At 39.4% G+C, this 19,559-nt stretch overlaps 1 protein-coding gene across 1 annotated transcript in view; it reads left to right on the forward strand.

The window, feature by feature from the left end:
* LRP5 (LDL receptor related protein 5) overlaps positions 1–19,559 on the forward strand; it is a 121,088-nt gene that overhangs the window by 88,928 nt on the left and 12,601 nt on the right. Inside the window, exons 9-18 of the mRNA XM_079990671.1 lie at positions 1,517–1,806; positions 2,252–2,478; positions 3,841–4,025; positions 5,151–5,474; positions 7,058–7,260; positions 10,418–10,629; positions 11,149–11,339; positions 15,544–15,753; positions 17,063–17,188; positions 19,309–19,545. Coding sequence (XP_079846797.1) covers positions 1,517–1,806; positions 2,252–2,478; positions 3,841–4,025; positions 5,151–5,474; positions 7,058–7,260; positions 10,418–10,629; positions 11,149–11,339; positions 15,544–15,753; positions 17,063–17,188; positions 19,309–19,545 — 2,205 coding nt within the window. The remainder of the gene's footprint in view (positions 1–1,516; positions 1,807–2,251; positions 2,479–3,840; positions 4,026–5,150; positions 5,475–7,057; positions 7,261–10,417; positions 10,630–11,148; positions 11,340–15,543; positions 15,754–17,062; positions 17,189–19,308; positions 19,546–19,559) is intronic.

Genomic DNA, 19,559 nt, shown 5'->3' on the forward strand with positions numbered 1-19,559 from the left:
TATTATGCTCTCTTGACCTATTTTTATGTCTAGAGAGGCTTTCAGTTTAATTATGATGTCTGAAAAGAGCAACCATTTGTTACCCTTCATGTCTGCAGATAGAAGGATCTATATTGCTCCTATGTGAAAGCCTGCCTCCTGTCTTTACTTATTAACTGAGTTCATGTTTCACCCTATTCTTGTACTTATGAAGCTAGCATTTCCCCCCTTACTGGAGTCACTTGGCAGCTTCTTTATTCACTTTGTTATCCCCTCCACAAAGCCTAACCCAAGCGCTTACCCAGCTTCCTATGTTGACATTTCCTTACAGGTCAGGGGTGGGGAACTGGATTTCGCCACTGGGTTGGATCCAGAGCTGGCCCACCCTCCATTTTTGACAGGTTGGCAGAGTATGCTTTGGAGTCTTATTTGCTGGCTGTAGGAAAGTTTCCAAGCCTGGCCTTGTGATAATGCAACTTAACACTCTTGTCTCCAGGGTGTTCAGGATTTTCCAGTTGACCTGGAATCTGTTTCACTTCAAAAAGTGGATCAGTTTTGGTGTATGTAACTCAGCAATAATAATAATTTTGATACTAAATATAACAGTGGGCTGCTGGGGAAGGTGTATGAGGGATCTATTTTGCCAAAGTAGTAAAAGACCTTTAGTGCTGAGGGCTACATGGAAACTGGAGCATATTTGCCATCTGTATTGGAAGCTGAAATTGGTCAAACATAGAATTGTAGAGTTGGAGGGGACCAGGAATATTTTGCCCACAACAACTGAGATTAAGAGTCTCATGCTCTTCCAACTGAGCTATCCTAGGAATGATGTGGGGCATTTCACTGGCCTTTCTGTACACAGTCAAATGTTTGCATCATGCCAGGGTAGACCGGAACGTCAATTCAGAATAACATAGTAAGCATTTATATTGGGGGGGGGGTATTTTCATAGCCAGAAGTGCTACACATCTGGCTTTGGTAATCCATACACCAGCCCTGTAATGTAGGTTAGTACTGTTCCAATGTTGTGAGTGGAGGCTTGCCTAAGGCCACCTAGTTATTTCATGGCTTCATGACTGAGGTGAACATTTCAACTAGCTCTCTAATAGGAATGAATAAACAAGTGGGGAATGATCTTTTAAGCAGCTTTCTTCAGACAGACTCCTCCTAAGAAGACAAGTCCATTGAGTTGACATAGAGTCTGTTTTGAGGTCATTTTGGGTACATGAGGCAGTTTTCAACTAACTGGGCTAGTGCAAGTATTGGCACCAGCCCGAGGATTTCATCCCTCTACTCCTCCCATGTCATGCCCATATCTCCTTTAGAGGGTTTGGGGGCACTCCCCAAGAATAGATTTGGGGGGGGGGTTCATGGGGTAGAGGATGGGGAGAACATTCTGTTGCACAAGGAGAAACTCTTGAGCTCCACCCCCATCTCCTTCTTCCCTTCCCTCCCTCCCCAGTGTCTATAGCCATGGAGTACATGACATTGTATCTTAGCCAAGTTTTCTTCTTCAAAGAACTGTTTTCCTTTCCAGGAACAAATCCATGTGCCGAGAACAATGGAGGCTGCAGCCACCTGTGTTTCTTCACCCCTCAGGAGTGCAGATGTGCCTGTCCCATTGGACTGGAGCTGCTGAGTGACATGAAGACCTGCATCATTCCAGAAGCCTTTCTTGTTTTCACCAGCAGAGCAGCCATTCATAGGATTTCTCTTGAAACAAACAATAACGACGTAGCCATTCCTCTTACTGGTGTCAAGGAAGCTTCTGCGCTAGACTTTGATGTGTCTGACAACAGAATCTATTGGACAGATATTAGTTTGAAGGTACTCATGGCATCCGAATATAACATCTCGTTTTGTATGCAGCTAGTTTCAGTACACTTCCTCCACAACAGTAGTCTGATAATAAATAAATTTGTCCTGTAGGTCTTACAAAATATAACACTTGGGTGAATGTAATGAAAAGCAATAAAATAATAATAATTAAGGACTCCGGTGTGAGCTTAATAAATCTGTTTGATGTATATGTGGAAATCAGGAAGTGTAAATAGTTTGTAAATTGTGTTACAAGAACATGCAGATGAACATAAATATTGTTCTGATAATGTCTCTAAAATAGTTGTGGGGTTGTTGTTTTTTTGCTTTGGTGCCATGAATTTTTTTTCAGTGCATATTTTTCCTTTCAATAATAACTTGAGTAAGTGAGATATTACTTAATTTCATTTGTTTTCCTGAATGCCTGTAATATTTCAACAAAATTGTTTTGTAGACAATAAGCCGAGCTTTCATGAATGGAAGTGCAATTGAGCATGTGATTGAGTTTGGCTTGGATTACCCTGAAGGAATGGCTGTAGACTGGATGGGGAAGAACCTTTATTGGGCAGATACCGGGACCAATAGAATTGAAGTGGCGCGGTTGGATGGGCTGTACCGACAAGTTCTGGTGTGGAAGGATTTGGACAACCCAAGGTCTTTAGCTCTTGATCCATCTAAAGGGTAAGGAAGCTTTATTCCCCCACCCCCACCCCCAAAGCATAGTAACAGTAATAGGCAATGCTATACTATACACGTTGAGGTTAGGGGCCAAAGCTAATACACATGTCCTGTCAATTTATAATATGGCAACTATTAAGTTGTGGTTCCTGACTATTTTGAGTCTTTCAGACAAGCTGGTATTATCAAGGAGTTGGAAATTGCTCGTTGAAGATGCCCCTAAGGTTATGAAATGGTCCTAAAAACATTATTCTTAATTTTTTTCTTGGCTTGTGAAGATGTTGCCCATCTGCCTTCCAGTTAAGTGTCTCACTGATATCTTAAGTCTCATACCATGATGGCTATACTTTCCCTCCATGGTTGGAAGCAGTATGCTTCTGAAAACCAGTTGGTGGAATCATTGGGGAGAGTGCTGTGATGTTTAGGTCCTGCTTGTCGGCTTCTCATGGGTTTCTGGTTGGCAGCTGTGAAAACAGGATGCTGGAGTAGATGGGCCAATGGCCTGTTCCATCAGACTGTTCATAAGTTCTCATGTTCCTGTTTTTTTCTTTAGGCTTAAAGACTTATTTAAAATGAAAGGGCGAATTTTCCATTCCAACAGGATGCACAAAATGGTTTTGACAGCTACACAGCCCCTGACCATCCATAGACTTCTCCCACAGCCTCCCATCTTCCGGCTCCAGAATAATTCCAGAGAGAATAATTTATGAAAAGTGTACCAATACTAAATGTGGTGTTGGTTTTCTTATGCAGACTGCTTTAACAGTTCTTCATGGAAGTAAAAAGCAGGATACAAAATGTTATCATATCATAAATAAACAGAAATTTCTGAGAAATTTGCTTTTAAGTTATGAAGGAAGATCTAAAGAATCGCAAGGAAAATCATTTTGGTTGGGTTGGGTTGACTTCTGCTTATATAGTCACAAGAATGCTGGTCCTTTATGGTTCTAGACTCAAGGGTGTAAAATACACAAGGTGTCATCCAGTTGCTTCCAAACTCTTGAGTTCTCTAGAAATCAAAAGGTTGAATGCTCCTACACAAATGTTGGTTCTGTAAAATGTCGTTGGGATTATTGTGATAACTAGTGTCTATACCGAATGCTATTTCGTATACTCAAGCTGATAGGAATCTTCAAATTTCTGAAATACTCATTGAAACAGAATATGTATCGTCTAAATGTTCAGCATAGTTCAGTTAATATTGTTATTCATTAGCTAATAAGCACCTAAAATCAGTTATTACAAAACTCACAATACATTGTGTTGTTTTCTTTTTAAATGCCTGGAAGTAAACAAAGGTCTAGGTACATTGTCTTGATATGGCTTAAGCAGCTAATTATTGTTTGTTCTGATTTTTAATTGCAGGTACATGTATTGGACAGAGTGGGGTGGCAAACCAAAGATTGTTCGGGCATACATGGATGGAACAAACAGCATCACTCTTGTGGATAAAGTGGGCCGTGCCAACGATCTCACTATTGATTATGAAGATCAAAGACTCTATTGGACTGACCTCGACACAAGCATGATCGAATCATCAAATATGCTTGGTAGTGTGCCTCTACTTGGAAAATATCAGATGTGATGTACAGAAAAGTTTCTATATAAATTCGGTGGCAGAATTCCCTTAATCCAGGAATTACACAAATTCAGTCCAAGAGTTCCAGGCTTCAGCTTTAAGTTTTATATGTGTCTTCGTATCAACATTTAATGAGATACTCAGTTCAACAAACTGAAGAAAACATGCTGCATATAAAAACTATTATGATTTGCTAAACTGGGCAATGGCAGTATAATTCACTTCCTTGTAAATGCTCTTGTAAGCTTTATGTGAATTTATAATTTGGTGTAAAACTTAATTTGGAGGTATATATGAGCATATTTAAAATTCTTGAATATTCTTTGTATTTTAAGATATTTTTTAAAACCCACTAAAATATGTGAAAGGCTTGGCCTGTGAAATGAAAGAAAAATCATGCGCATTTCTGAAGCAACTGTAGCTTCAGTCAGTCAGATTTTATAGTTCTTAGCAGCTCTTCTTAACAGTTCTTACAATATAAACCATACAAAAACCAAGAGTATGTTAAACAATCAAAGAAGTAGCTCCTTTTATACATTCTCTACCCATCCTCAGAATAGCATTTGCAGCAAAGTATAGGCTGTAATCGGGTGCAGGGAGAGGGGTTTGCCTGAAAATAGGCTTTTCCATTAAGTGAAGCTGAGTTAGTAGATTGCAAATGGGGTTTTTTTTTTTGGGGGGGGGGTTTGGTGTGTGTGTGAGAGAGAGTGAGATCGAGACCAAAGCACTCATTGGGAATGTTCAAGAATAAATACTGTTCTTGAGTTCCAAACCTAGTTCAGTCCTTTTTTCCAAAGTGCAATATTGTTATTTTTAAAATAAACTCAACAAGCAGTGCCGCTTGCAGGTTTTCCTGGGCCGGGGGGGATTGGGAATTGTTGAGCAGCCGTGATGGGCAACCTGCCTTCATGGTAATTAAAAGGTCATTGGTGATCATTTAAAATCCTTGTGGCATCCAAAGTAGACACGGTATGTTTTGAAAGCAAAAAAAGAGAAAAAGTTAAAAATTATCTCCCGCAATTAATCTTTTATCATTTGGCTACCTAATTCTCATTTTTTTTACATTTATTAACAACATATGTTCATGTTTCCTCAGGACAAGAGAGGGAAATAATAGCTGATGATCTACCTCATCCCTTTGGCCTAACTCAGTACAGTGACTTCATCTACTGGACAGATTGGAACCTTCACAGCATAGAAAGAGCGGACAAGACAAATGGGAGGAACCGGACGCTAATTCAGGGACGTCTGGATTTTGTGATGGATATATTGGTTTTCCACTCATCGCGGCAAGATGGCTTCAACGACTGTGTACAAAACAATGGACACTGTGGGCAGCTGTGCCTGGCTGTACCCAATGGCTATACTTGTGGTTGTGCATCTCACTACACATTGGATCCCAACAGCCGGAACTGCAGTTGTATGTGTTTTACCTTTTTCTGCAGTTGTAAAAATACTTGCAACTATTTTCTCGTAGCAAGCCCTTGGTTCACATACATGCCTTCATTGTACATGTTGGCCATGTTCACACACACACACACACGTGTGTGTGTGTGTGTGTGTGTGTGTGTGTGTGTGTGTGTCTATTTAAGTGTTTCTGTACTACTATTAGGATTGCCAAAGTAATTTCTCCTCCGAACCCCGCCCCTTTTTAATTAAAAAAAACAACACTTTTTTGCAACACATGTAATGCTGAATGTGCACAAGTTAAATGTGCATAAGTTGCAGGCTTACCATATAACACACATGCATATTCTATAGAAATACATAATGTAAATGCACGTGGGAGAGAAAGAGTTGGAACTTTGGGAGGGATCCACAACTGATGCTGCCAGAAGCATCTGGAGAACATCCCACCCTTGGAGGCTGTACTCTCTCTCCCTTTCTCCGTTCTAGCCCACCCCACTAAAACAGAGTCTTGGCTCAAGTGCGTGCAGGACAAAGCAAGAAAGTTGGAGTAAGGTAGAAGATCCTAAGAAAGAATTTGGAAAGGAAAAGCTAGCTAGAGGAAGAAACCACTTATTTCCTGCTGTAGGGCAGGCTGGGCAGACTCATTAACTTCCTTCCACAGAGCCTGCATGCCTGATCAGGGTGGTTCTTCACCCTCCATCAGTCATGAAGTGCTAATTCTTCCCTTGAATTAGCGCTAGTCCCAGCAGTCTCATGATGTTGCTTCTTCCCAAAGTTGAATGATGGGTGGGTGGAGCAGCACAAAAGAAATTGGTAGCTTTAATTTGCCTTTACTCCAACCCATAAGTACTTGCATGCAGCAACCAACTGGATGATTATGGCTGTTGGTGAGGGTCTATATGCATACTCCCCCAATGTATGCTTGGTTAGGATGGTCTAGCAGTTCCCCCCTCCCTATCCCCAAATTCAAAAAGATTGTGAATGGTTGTTTCAAACTTTTCTATAGTCATATCCACTTGAAGGACTATGCATTTATTTTGTTTTGTTTTGCTTGTGATAGAGAGTAGGCTGGTTGGTTCTCTGGGGTTTGGAGCTGATCTATTTAAGACACTGAAACCAATTATATTGTAACATAGTTCCCTGAAACAGACTGTAAAGTCTTATGACTTAATCACAGCTGTTGTGCATTTCAGAGGTTTCCAAAAACATAACTTTGAGATCTGCAATAACTTCAGCTTTACCTTTTGGAAGAAATGCACTGTAGTGTGAAATAAAAAGTTTTGGGATTTTTTTTTCCTCTCTGTGAGCAGTGGCATAATAGTTAAGTTTCTAAAATAATCGTATTGTTGAATCATTTGCTCTTCTGCTATACTGATTGATAGTTATGTTCCAGTTGAAAATATGATTCTAAATTACTCTTTAACAGTCTTAAACTGTTAACTGTGCAAAAACAATAGTAAAACTTGCAAGCTGGAACATTGCTTCTTTCTATTTTTTGATATTTTCACAAATGCAGTTCTTGAGCCTTCCTGTTTTTTCCACGATCCTTGTATTCATAGATGATGATGTTAAATGTTCTCTTTGTTCTTTTAGCTCCTAGCAGCTTCTTACTGTTTAGTCAGAAGACTGCAATAAGTCGAATGATACCAGATGACCAGCAAAGCCCAGACATCATCCTTCCCATCCATGGTCTAAGAAATGTCAAGGCTATTGATTATGATCCATTGGATAAATTTATCTACTGGGTAGACGGACGCCAGAATATTATTAAAAGAGCCAAAGATGATGGCACTCAGGTAAGTTTAAAATAATAATAATAACAACAACGGTATATGTCTATCTGTTGGTGTATGTTTTCGTAAAAATGTATCGCAGGTGAGACTTGTAATATGATGTTCTAGAGAATCTCCACCTTCTAAGAATAGTCCTGTTTGGGGCTCAAAGCATTCTGGGAAAGGAATCTGTAGTGTTTCTGAGGCCTTGGAGTAGACAGCCTTCACAGCGCACAATGCCCTCCCAGCATTCTTTCTCCTGCTGCAGTAGAGAGCTGCCAGCCCCAAATCAGAACATTTCATAGTGAGGCAACACATAGTTATTGAAAAGTGAGGAGGAAAGCTGCCTTTTCTTTCCAATACATTCCGTTAATAGTTCTAAGAAATGGGAAGAACCACCCGGTCCCAGTACCCCTCCCCCAATACTTAGTTTATGATGTCAGGAGCTTGAGCAGGCCAGTTCCCGCCCTCCCCCTGTTCTCCATTTTACTTGTGGTGGCGGTGGTTGTTCTTCAGCTGACACCCTGACATTCTGTGGTCTGCTTTACACATCACGCTTAGCCAAAAACAAGCCTCGGTTATAGCTTGTGGTTAGACTGGGGAGAGCTTAAGTGCGAGCCCAGGTTCGGATGGCTTAGCTTGGGTGCTGCAGCATTAGGGACCACAGAAGAGCAAAGCGGCTGTAAGCTTCTCTCCAGGAGTCCACATGCTTTTGCGGTCCTGCTAAGCTATAGGATGACATGCAAACCAGGCCTGTGTCTCACCTGCTATCAGCTTTAGACTTCATTGATAGACTCATACAGCCTGTCTGATTTTCTAGTTCTTTATACCCTTTCTCCCTCTCTTCTGCTTAGCTGCCGCCAAATGTCTGGAAGTCTAGAGGACCCTGTAAGGCAGTGATGGCCAAACTTGGCCCTGCAGCTGTTTTGGGACTACAACTCCCATCATCCCTAGCTAACAGGACCAGTGGGCAGGGATGATGGGAATTGTAGTGCCAAAACAGATGGAGGGCCAAATCTGGCCATCACTGCTGTAAGGCCTTTTTAAAAATGTCATTTACTCCCCTTGAGAGTCCCTCAAGCATGTTGAAATAGTGCCATATGTTTTTGGTGGCTCTGTTTCAATTCCAAACTGACAAGCACACAATATTACGTTTTGAGTTATATGTATATCATTTAGAACTTTTATCATTCATAAATGTCCATCTTGGGCCTGATTCAGACTTGCTGACAAATCATGGGTTATTATTTTGAGTACAGACATGAGCCCCATTCCCCTTTCAATCACCCACCTCTTGCTTTACATGTTACAGGAAATGAGAAGTTTGCAATAAGATTCAGTTTTCCATTTTGTCTAAATACAGGAAACCATGGTTTGTATAACCAGGACAGTTTTCTGTATTTGATGAAATGCAAACTATGAATAAAAGCTTCTCCACTGCTTCTGCACAAAGGATACAGGGGGAAAGTTGAAGGACAATGCTTGTTCGTCCTTGTTCTCCAAACATCTTTAGACTGTCTGCCTGTGCCTCTCTTCTGTGTTAGCTACTGTCTCACAAACAAGGGTTTCTACCACCAACAACTAAATTGAAATCCTGTGTGAAGCAAGTGGGGTGGGGGAAAGATTTTGTAGTGTTTTTTTAAACAAACAAACCCTTCCACACTATTTCTAAATAGACTTAACAAATGGAAGGAATGAAGATGGTACAGAATTCAGCTGTTGCCTTAGACCTTAGGATGCACAAGAAAACTATGAGGCTTCTGTCTCTCTTTCTGCCCCAGTCTTCCTTGTATTGTGCACCAGCTCCACGCTGAATAGGAGCTTCTGTGAGGCTTCAAATCTTTTGAAAGGCAAGACCCTCGTTAGCCTTAACTATAATTTAATATTGTTGCTAATACAATGCAATAAGCATAGTTAAGGTAGACAGGGGAAGTTTTTTTCTGGGGAAGTAGGAGGAGAACATACATTCTATGTTGTGGTCTCAGTGTTATAACTGCAATTTTTATAACCCCCTCATTATGGCACACCTTACACCCTCCACAGCTTACAGTGGGCAGAGTAATGTTGTCCCATCCTGCCTCCTCTTAAGTGGTACATGACCTGTATTTCCAGTGTGTTTTGCTCAAAGACCCCAGAAGATGTTGCAAAGAATTCCTATAAGCAGGTTGAGTTTAAAAAAGGGGGTTGGGGAAAGTACCATGTAGGCTGATGTGATGAATTTTCCATAGCATTTTCTTTCCAGAAAATGAATTATTGTGTGTAGTAAGGAGGGGCCTTATAGTGTCAGATCTGCTCTTTGAGGGATGCCTGCCAGGCGTTAATTGCTAGATGGCTTCCTATTAGTGGCCCTTCCTAGGTGCAAATTACATTGGAAGCTGCTTATTATGACACAGATTGTTGTACAGCATAGGCAAGAGTTTCAGTGTTTGAAGAAGTACCTCCTAGGGACATATGGGTATTAAAAAATAATAATAATAATAATAATTTATTATTTATACCCCGCCCATCTGGCTGAGTTTCCCCAGCCAGTACTTTTAATTGTTTGGCGATTTTTGCTACTTCATACTCCAATTAATTCTGTTAATTAGTGTTTTATGAACCTTAATGTTCATAATTGGACATTAAACTTCCATGGCTGTGGTTTTTTGATTTTATTATATAATTGCAAGATTGTTTGCTTACACCAAAACTGTTTGGGTAATATTTGAGCCATGCTTGGACAACATAAATTAAACAAATCACATTGTTTATCATTAAGAAACAGATTGCAATTTAGTTCTAATACACAAATTGTATATTTCTGTATTGCTGCCTCGTCCATTACCTGCTTCTTTTGTTCATGAAAGTTTGCTATGGTTAATTGATTAGGCATCAGATTTTTTAGAGGATTTTGATAAGAGGATTTTACTTTGAATAGCAGGTGGTGGGTACTCTCTTCAAAAGAGACATCCACTCATTTCTCTCATAGCTGGGAATGCCTCATCTATAAGAGGCTGCCTACTATAATGTATGGGTGAAAGGGGAAAAGAGCTATTATTTTTCCTTAAGCAACTTAGATTTCCTTTATTGTGTGAGTGCTCTTTTCATTAGACTGTCCTTACAGTATGCATTCCTTAACTTTGTTATATCTTTCTTTCTCCCCATTTTATTCCTATTTTATGTCGTCGTCATCTTCTTGCAGCCTTTCACAGTCATGAGTACTCCCAACCAAAGCCAAAATCCAGAAAAGCAGCCACATGACCTGAGTATTGATATTTTCAGCCATACTTTGTACTGGACCTGTGAAGCCACAAATACAGTCAACGTCTACAGACTTAATGGGGAGCAGATTGGAGTTGTGCTACGGGGAGACCATGACAAGCCAAGGGCCATAGTAGTAAATGCTGAGCGAGGGTGAGAATCCTTTTGTTTTGTAAGAATTAATAGATTGAATTAATAGATTGTCCAGATGATACAGCACTTTCTTAAGTTTCATACATTCTGAAATGTATCCTGCCTTTTTTTCTTTTCTTTGGGAAACAGCTTGCATAGGGCTGCATCAACAGGCCATACTGACAAGGATGAAACGTCTTTAACTTTTAAAATGTAGAAGCCCTCAGACCATTTGCTGCGGGGTATTAAACCTTAGCCCCTGAAATGTTGTGTGTGGGACTCTCAGAAACATTATAATTTAGCTTCATGTTTGTTTTAATTTGCAAACAATTTAATGTTAATGGGATTTCCTCTTTCTGTTCTTCTCCCCCAAAGTTACTGACCAATAAGTCTTGGAAGTTGAGCAGTAATGTCCTATTTCAGATGTAGACTTCTTAAATCTTCATGACAGGGTCCATAGCAAGCATACCATGATATACCGTATCTTCCATTTAAGAAACTGTGCTAACTCTCTATGGCTGTTTTCCTACTTGTTGTCAGATATATGTATTTCACCAATATGCAAGAACGAGCCCCGAAGATTGAGCGTGCAGCCTTGGATGGAACAGAACGAGAGGTGCTCTTCACTACTGGCTTGCTTCGGCCTGTTGCCCTGGTGGTTGACAACAAGCTAGGGAAGCTTTTTTGGGTAGATGCAGATCTCAAACGAATTGAAAGCTGTGATTTATCAGGTGTGTTTTGTTCCATTTAAATTATGTATAGTTTAAAGAATTTAGATCTCTTCATTTTCGTCGCAGGGTTTTTTATTTCCCTTCCTCTTGTAAGCTTTCTGGTGAGCAACAGAAATCATAAATAGCAGTGTTTTTTGTCTAGGGTACTGATTTATCGTAACATAATTCTTAGATGGTAATACAGATTCCTGTAATGGAAGCTTTCTGTTAATAGGTATGAAGTCTAATTTTCCCACCCTCATTCTTCCCCCTTGTTTGTCATCGTTTGCTGGGGTGGAATATCATCATAAAGCAGTTGTCCTTTCTGCCACTTGCACTTTTATTTCAAAATAAATTTCCATGATAAAAAAAGCCTAAATCAGACTTTAAATGAATGTGGGCAAGAGAGTTTCCAGTAACAGTCTGGGACACGTCTACTCACAAAACGAAAGCTTCATATATATATAGTATAATACAAAGATGAAGTGGATGTTGTATTGGGCAGAGATAAGTAAGAAATATGTGGCACTTTTAACTGATACAGATATTGGCAAAGATTCGGCCATGAACTTGATATTGCTTGGATGTTAACTGTGACAATTTTTGGCAGCTTGATGTTCCTATTCTGCCTTATGTGTTCATCTGCAGAATTTCATTTTTCAGAGACTGAAGTATTAGCCTTGATCAAGCAACATGTGCCTCACTTACAATGATACTTCTGGTATAAAATCATTCCTCCGCCCTGTTACTTTAATGAAAAGAAAAAAGGGTATCTGGATAAAAGAGAATGCAATGTTTATTAAATAGGCAGTATGAGTCACATAAATGATTGTTTGATTTGGACATGATCACTTTTAATGCAACCCATAGTGCTTCTCTCCTATTTGTGCATAAATAAACACACTTGGTGCAAAGGACATGTTCCATATTGTCAGCACGGAATAAAATATTTTAGATTGGTTGCCAAGGGCAAATATGCACCTGGCAAGTTACCTTAAATTTTAATAATATATTGGATCCTAAGTTGTTGACTTAAGTTCACAGAAGGAAAGTTCCCTGTTTCTCCTTGCCCTCTGGAGCCAGCTGTGCCCTCTCAAAAGTCCCCTGAGCAGTTGGGGGAGTGGGAATAAGGGGACTACTGACAGGAGGAGTGGATGGGAAACTTTTCCTCCATGTTCTTGTGTAAGTTAACTTGGTTCCTGAGGTAATACAATATATATTAGTAGACTGCTCTGAAGATCATCTTCTCTATGCCAGTGTAGATGGATGAACCTCTTAAAAAATTATTTAATCCTACTATAGTGAAATTCAAAGAACAGCAGCTAAATCTACTATTATTTAACCTTTAGGCAAAGTTGACAGTTCATCTAGTTTTATCTACAGACATGTCTCTGTATCCCCTTCCTTGAAAAACATTCTGCTTCTCAGAACCCAGAGGTAGCTTTAGGCCGGATGTAATAGCTATAATGATGTTTTACAAATAAGTCTATTGGTAATAAAATAGCTCAAAGTCTGTGAAATATCTCAATGTACAGGGTGTGTGTGTGTGGAGGGAGAGAGCTACACACAGACACTCCTTTTTTTCTTTCAATCAGGTTGAATTTATTAACTGTTATAAATCTGAGTAGTTAATTACTGTGTACATTAAATACTTGTAATATAATTTGTTTTGGCTTACTGGGGAAAAGAACTGATTGCTTGTTCAAATATAGCCAAATTTAACAGCCAACATCCAAAGCACCCCATAAGTGTCTACTGTCCCAATTCATCTTGCTTTTTGCTAGTATGATTAGCTGCTGCTATCTTTCCATGTGTGGAGAGCTGTCAGCCACCCAGGATCTACTTCTCTGACCAGTAAAAGCCATGTATTGGAATTTAAAAGTACAGTCGCTGCTAGATTATGTCAGGTTCTGCTCATAATCTGGCAGGTTCCACTCCAACCCACCCCATTGCACCGTGATTCAGTCTCTTGAGCTGGCATATTAAATTCTGGCCTTGGCCACAAAGCCATAAAGATCCTTGCTGATCACACAGCCCATGCCAAGTGATCCGTATTATGTATGAAATATATGTAAGGAATATGGGCACAAGCTCATTGAATAGCGGACCCCCTTGCCACATGGCAAACTGCTTTTGAAACTGTTGAAATTTTCAAAAAAAAAGATTGTGATCTGGCATGGGATAGGTCTGGTCTGCTTTTCTTTCTTTCTTTTAAGAAAACTAGTCACTGAGTGTACGTCAGGGAACTCTTTGGATCCCAGTCATTGGGTTTGAATGTCTGTATCCAATTCCTATAAGTACTAGATTTTCAGAGAAGTGATGCTTGGAAGTGCCTGAGAAACTACAAGGACTTGCTTGTGGGGCTTGTTGGTCCATCATTCTTGCAGAGAAACTTGCCAAACAAATATAGCCTTTAAATGGATAACATGAAGATAATATTTTTATTGAGATTTGTTATGCATTTATTGTATATGTCAATAAGAATAAGTATCATTTACAGCCATCAACCTCATATGATAAACTTTGGCAAATTGTTCTTGAAGAACTTGTGTGCACTTATTTATTTATTTATTTATTTATTTATTTATTTATTTATTTTTGTAGCACTGTGCGTGTTACTTTTGTTTTGGGGTAATTATTATTTATTTACTAGTAATGTGTGTGTTTTTTTTAAAAAAATCTTACCCCTCAGATGTTTTCCTTTATTTAGTATAATTTGTTTGCCACGAAGTACTCCTTTGCAGGGGGCTGGGAGAGTAAAACAAGAGTCTTTGTACAGTGTAATCTTCTGAATCAATTTAATACCAGCTGCAGTAAGAAGAAATGTTGTGTTTGCATGCATGGCTGAGCTCAAGCAATTTTATTCAGTAAATTAGCAGAATTGTTTGCTCATTAGCATGTTGCAGTCTGCACCTACAATATTTTATTCTGTGACCATTATTTTAAAAAGTCAATAGAAAGAAGAGATTTTACACACTTAAGTTCTCACAAAAGTATTAGAGGTTATCAATTTAGAAATATTGGCACCAGGTACCCATAAATAATGTGGGTTTTTTTGGGGGGGGGAGATTATGCACACACTCAGAAATGGCTGGAATGTGGCTTTTCTGACATAATAGAAAAATGCAGGTTGTTTCTTCTTAATAGTTGTGCATAAATTACAAGTGGTTTTTTTTTTTTTTTTGGCAGTGGCATGTTTTTAAAACAGTTAAATGGTGCATTTATATTCCCTTGGACAGAGTCCAATCCTTTTGGAGACCAAAATTTAAATAAAGCGAATTGAGAGCCTATTATAATTAAGTGGCTGTGTATAAATAATGCTAGGTATGCAGGATGCCTGTATAGATTTCATAATATATATTCAATAACCTGCTTAAATGACTTTAAGCTGCATTACTCAAATCCACGTGAGGCTGTGTTGCTCATCTGAATTCATGGAACTATAGCACACTTAGAGGCCATACTTCCACAAAGCACCCAGCACTTCCATAGCTGATACTGCTGATCATCTGTTTGGCAGGGGACAAAAGACCCCATACTGGTATTTCTGTGGATCAGGGTGTATTGTCACAGTTTAAACATCTACTTGGGGGGGGTATTCATTTGAGGTAAGCAAGAATGTAGCCAATTTGTCGATTAACTCCCACTTACAGCACCAGCTCTTGCCTATGAGTTACAGTTTTCCCCTGAGCCGTACATTCTGGCATATAATTGTGGCACTAGATATATGGGGTTAGTGTGTAAAAGTATGAAGCTTTAAAAAGCTATGGTTACATGGGAAGAAACATGTTTACATTGGCATGTACATTCAGATTGGTAAGAAATGAAATTGGCTGCTTGCTGCGTGCGTGCGTGCATGCACATTCAAACATATTTGGAAAACTAGAAAAATAACTACTCTTTTATGTATAGTCTGCCCAAGTGACATTGCTTTCAAAAATGATCCAAAAGCCCTCTGACACAGGACATAATGGGGCACTCTTTTTTGCATTGAATGGTACTGGTTGGTCATTTTCTCCTCATTAGTCCTTTTGGTAGGTCAGTGTGTCTGTTTCTGCATCCATTTTATCCAGATGGTTCTTGAACTTCATCACATCCAATAATGGAGATGCTGAAAAATTGTTAAGCAAACATTAAGCAGTTACTGAAATTTTTTGAACTAATTTTATTAACTTTTTTTTTTTAAAAAAAGCATGTCATCACAAAAGTAGTATTTTACTTTCAGGAGCAAACCGTGTGACACTACAAGATGCCAACATTCTTCAGCCAATGGGACTGACAGTATTGGGAAATCATCTCTACTGGATTGACCGCCAGCAGCAGATGATAGAAAGAGCTGAGAAAACGAATGGGTACAAGAGGACAAGAATACAAGGTCGGATAGTTCATCTAACTGGCATTCATGCAGTTGAAGATGTCGACATGGAGGAATTTTGTAAGTTTATTACAGAGCTAGATATTTCAGATTTCTGCAGTGATACATTCTCCTTGATACTTTAGACTTTTAAGCACAATATACATGGGCATCTTCCTTCTCAGCTCGCTGACCAAGGCCATGAGGTAATTACTAATAGGATAGAACTTAAGCAAGTATTGTTGCTGTGTTCTAGTGTGTGATATTTTGATTATTTTAAGATGTACCTAGGGAATATAGAAGTTACTGTTAGAAAAATATGACCTATTTCTACCCTGAAGAAAATAGTTGGATACAGGTTAGTTTATCTACAATTAGTTGCAGATAAATCCTTTTTTTTGGGGGGGGGGGAGAAAGCACTAAGTATAAAGGTCCAGATTTTCACTCCCTGGATCACAAGAGCTTTCTTGGTATCTCATAAGGCTTACCAGTGTCTTAGATGCTCTGCATGTGACAATAGCTGGCAGTTAAATCAACTTGTCCTGCATAAGAATTAATCGACCATATTTTTCCTGCCTTATTTCACACCATCATTATGTGGCAGTGTCAAATACCTTTTGTAAATCTGAAAACAAATAAAAGGCTTGATTCCTTGTTAAGTGGCAAATTTACATTGCAAATGCATGTGATATATTTTAATGGCAAGCTTTGTGTATTCACTCACACTTGAAAAGAATATTGCCCTTGAGCACTGAGAAGCACAGGTCTGTCCTTAAAAGCAAAATCTGTTACAGCAAACACTTTTAAGGGGTAAAACTTGTTTTTTAGTGGTCAGTGATTTATGCAAGGGCATCACAAGTTCACATGTTAAATGTTGACTACCAAAAGCAATATTAGCATGGTGAACTACAGAATTTTCCACTTAGCTGCACCAGAGAGAAAAAGGTGGCATGACTACTATGACTACTACTACCAAAGAACAAAAAAACCCTTAAAACATAGATGTCATTGTTCAGTCCCTTAACACATAAATGCTATTGCTTGAAAATGGCACTAAACCTTGTGGTGATGTTTAGTTTGCCCCCTGATCTTGTCCTCTCCACACACAGAAACAAAAATAACATTTCAGGAGTATATTCTTTTTTGTAAACCCTTTTGAGGGTTCTGCTCAGATAAATTAAAAAAGTTGTATATACATTTCAATTGATAAATAAAATTCTGATTGTGTAATTTGATGATATTTGGACTTCAAACATCTTATGTACTACTAGTAGTACCTAGTAGTAGCAGCAGCAGTTTTACTTATTATCCACCCTTCCTCCTTGCCATAGTTGTCATTTAACACTAGTAGCATAACTATTCTTTTTTCTTCTTTTTTTAATTTATAAAGCTGCACACCCCTGTTCCCGGGACAACGGTGGATGTTCACACATCTGCATAGCGAAAGGAGATGGAACGCCAAGGTGCTCCTGCCCAGTTCACTTGGTCCTTCTACAGAACCTCTTAACATGTGGAGGTAGGTGACCTAAGTGGAAGTTTTCTGTATGTGCTTTCGGCAGAACTTAAGAAGTTCTTTAGATTTCAGTAGGCAAGCACATTTAGATGTCTTTGTTCTACAGGCTTTGTTTTTGGAATTCCTATAAAGCTCATGCACACAATTCCCCTGGTGTTTGCCCCCAAATCTGACTGATACAGATTAAAAAGAAACTCAAGTCATGCTTTCGCATGATTATTGCAAATATTAGACTGGTTTTTTTTTGCTATCTCCAAGGATGTGGATAGGCTGCTTGGACAAAAAGTGGATACTTTTCACCCACTCTCCTGTCTTGCTTGGGCTGCATGCATCCCTAGACAACATTTGATGCCCCTTTCTTGCACTGCCAGCTTAGGGTGGGAGGCGTGAGGGCTCTGACAGGGTCCTAGAGTCTTCCCACCTCCTTCCCAAAACCTAATTAGCACTCTCCCCCCCCCCCCCCGGGAAGGAGATGGGAAGGCTCTAAGACCCTGTCAGAACCTTGCACCTTCTTCCCAAAACCTGGCGCCTCAACGTAGCTGGTTTTAAAAAAGCAAGCGCCCCATATTCTTGCGGCCCACTTGGCATGAAAAGTTGGACTGCCCTGGTATAGGGCATAGATAGCATACAGGACTGTGTTAAGTGCTGGTGCTTGTGGTATCAACAAAAAATAGATGCTGTGCCTGGCACTTGCAGAAGCACTTTCCACTGTTTTAAAGTCATTGTGTACAAACCTCTGTGCTTAGTCTTCTGAGTTCCTCTGTAAACCTACAGCCTGTTTCTTGGGGAACAAAAGGACTCTCTTGCTTCAGGAATAAACAGGAGCATTCTCTCAGGAGCTGATGCTGGCTCTGGCTGTTCGTAGTTGTCTGGTGAGCCTAAATTTCATATGAAATTAGGCCACTATTTAGGAGTTCTGCTTTCAGAGTTTCGAAAAGAGGACTTGGGTTTCTGAGTCTTTTCCTGGAAGCTTAACAGTTGTTGTTACTCCTTGGCAGGCAAAGGAGAGGGGGTGGGGAATAGCATAATCATTGTGTGGTAGTTAGATGCAAAACATCATTAAAAGGAACTGATGCCATGTTACTCAACAGCAGCGTATTTTGAGCTCCAACATTTTCTCGGTTCGAGTTTAAGTACTTTGTTTGTGACACTGTTTCTGTCACCCCTGCCTATAGCCTACTTTTCTTTTGCCGCTGATATATATATATTTACTTATTTGTGGTTGTGTTTTCTGGAGAAATGAGCATCTCATCTCTTAAGGAAAGAATCTTCTCCAGCATTTCAGCTTACTACTTCTCTTCTTAAGTTTACTTTGGAATGCTTGTTTCTCTTAAATGGCATATTTGCTAGGACTATGAGCTCCCCAGGGAGAGTAATTTCCCTTATAAACAATTTCTGTCTCATGACCACAACATGGTCTGTGGTACCGAAGTTTTTGTATCTATTCTGCAAATGAAGAGAGTCTATTTTGCCCATGTTTCTCAACTTCCAAGAGGTTTCCAGAGCCTTTGCCATGTTGCATTTTGCTTTGATTGCAATAAATCCATGTATTCGCCTATTCTTTCCTAATCGTTTTACTCTGATCTTGTTCTGTGTCCTGGATGCAGCAATTTTAAACACAGAGCCAGCCTCATCTTGCAATAATAGCTTGATATTATCTACTGCCTTTTTTCAAAGATTTTTTTTCCTTCTTCATATTTTTGATCTGCTTTCATTTGCATTATAACACTGTGAAGGGCAAACATCTCCACTAGGACAAGCATGGAAAATGAGGGCGAAGAACCAATCTACATTTGCATTGGCTACAAATGTTTGTGGTCTTGTGAGTGGCAAATCTTAGTTGCTGTTTTATTTCCTGAGGCTTCCTAATTCATGAGTCCCTACATTAACTACATTCTTAGAATTCAAACACGGTGCTTATAATAATAATAATTTAATTTTTAAGCACTGAATTTGATTGAATTTTCTCCCCCTTCCGTATAAGAGCCTTGATGCTGTTTCAGAATCTAATACAAGATTGTGTGTGTATGGTTAAATTGCTTTAAAGTGTTTTAAATTGGTTTAATCTCTTGGAAGACTTGAAAATAATTTGATGATGTATTGTTTTTAATTCCCTTCCCCAGAACCTCCCACATGTTCTCCAGACCAGTTTACCTGTGCAACTGGGGAGATAGACTGCATCCCTATGGCATGGCGATGTGATGGATTTCCTGAATGTGATGATCAGAGTGATGAAGACAGCTGCCCAATTTGTTCAGCGTCCCAGTTCCAGTGTGAGAAAGGGCAGTGCATTGATGCACGTCTGAGATGTAATGGAGAAATTGATTGCCAAGATAAATCTGATGAAGCTGATTGTGAAAGTAAGACCTGTTAC

The sequence above is a fragment of the Podarcis cretensis genome, assembly GCF_951804945.1.
Source record: "Podarcis cretensis genome assembly, chromosome: 1".
In the NCBI taxonomy this organism is placed as follows: domain Eukaryota; kingdom Metazoa; phylum Chordata; class Lepidosauria; order Squamata; family Lacertidae; genus Podarcis; species Podarcis cretensis.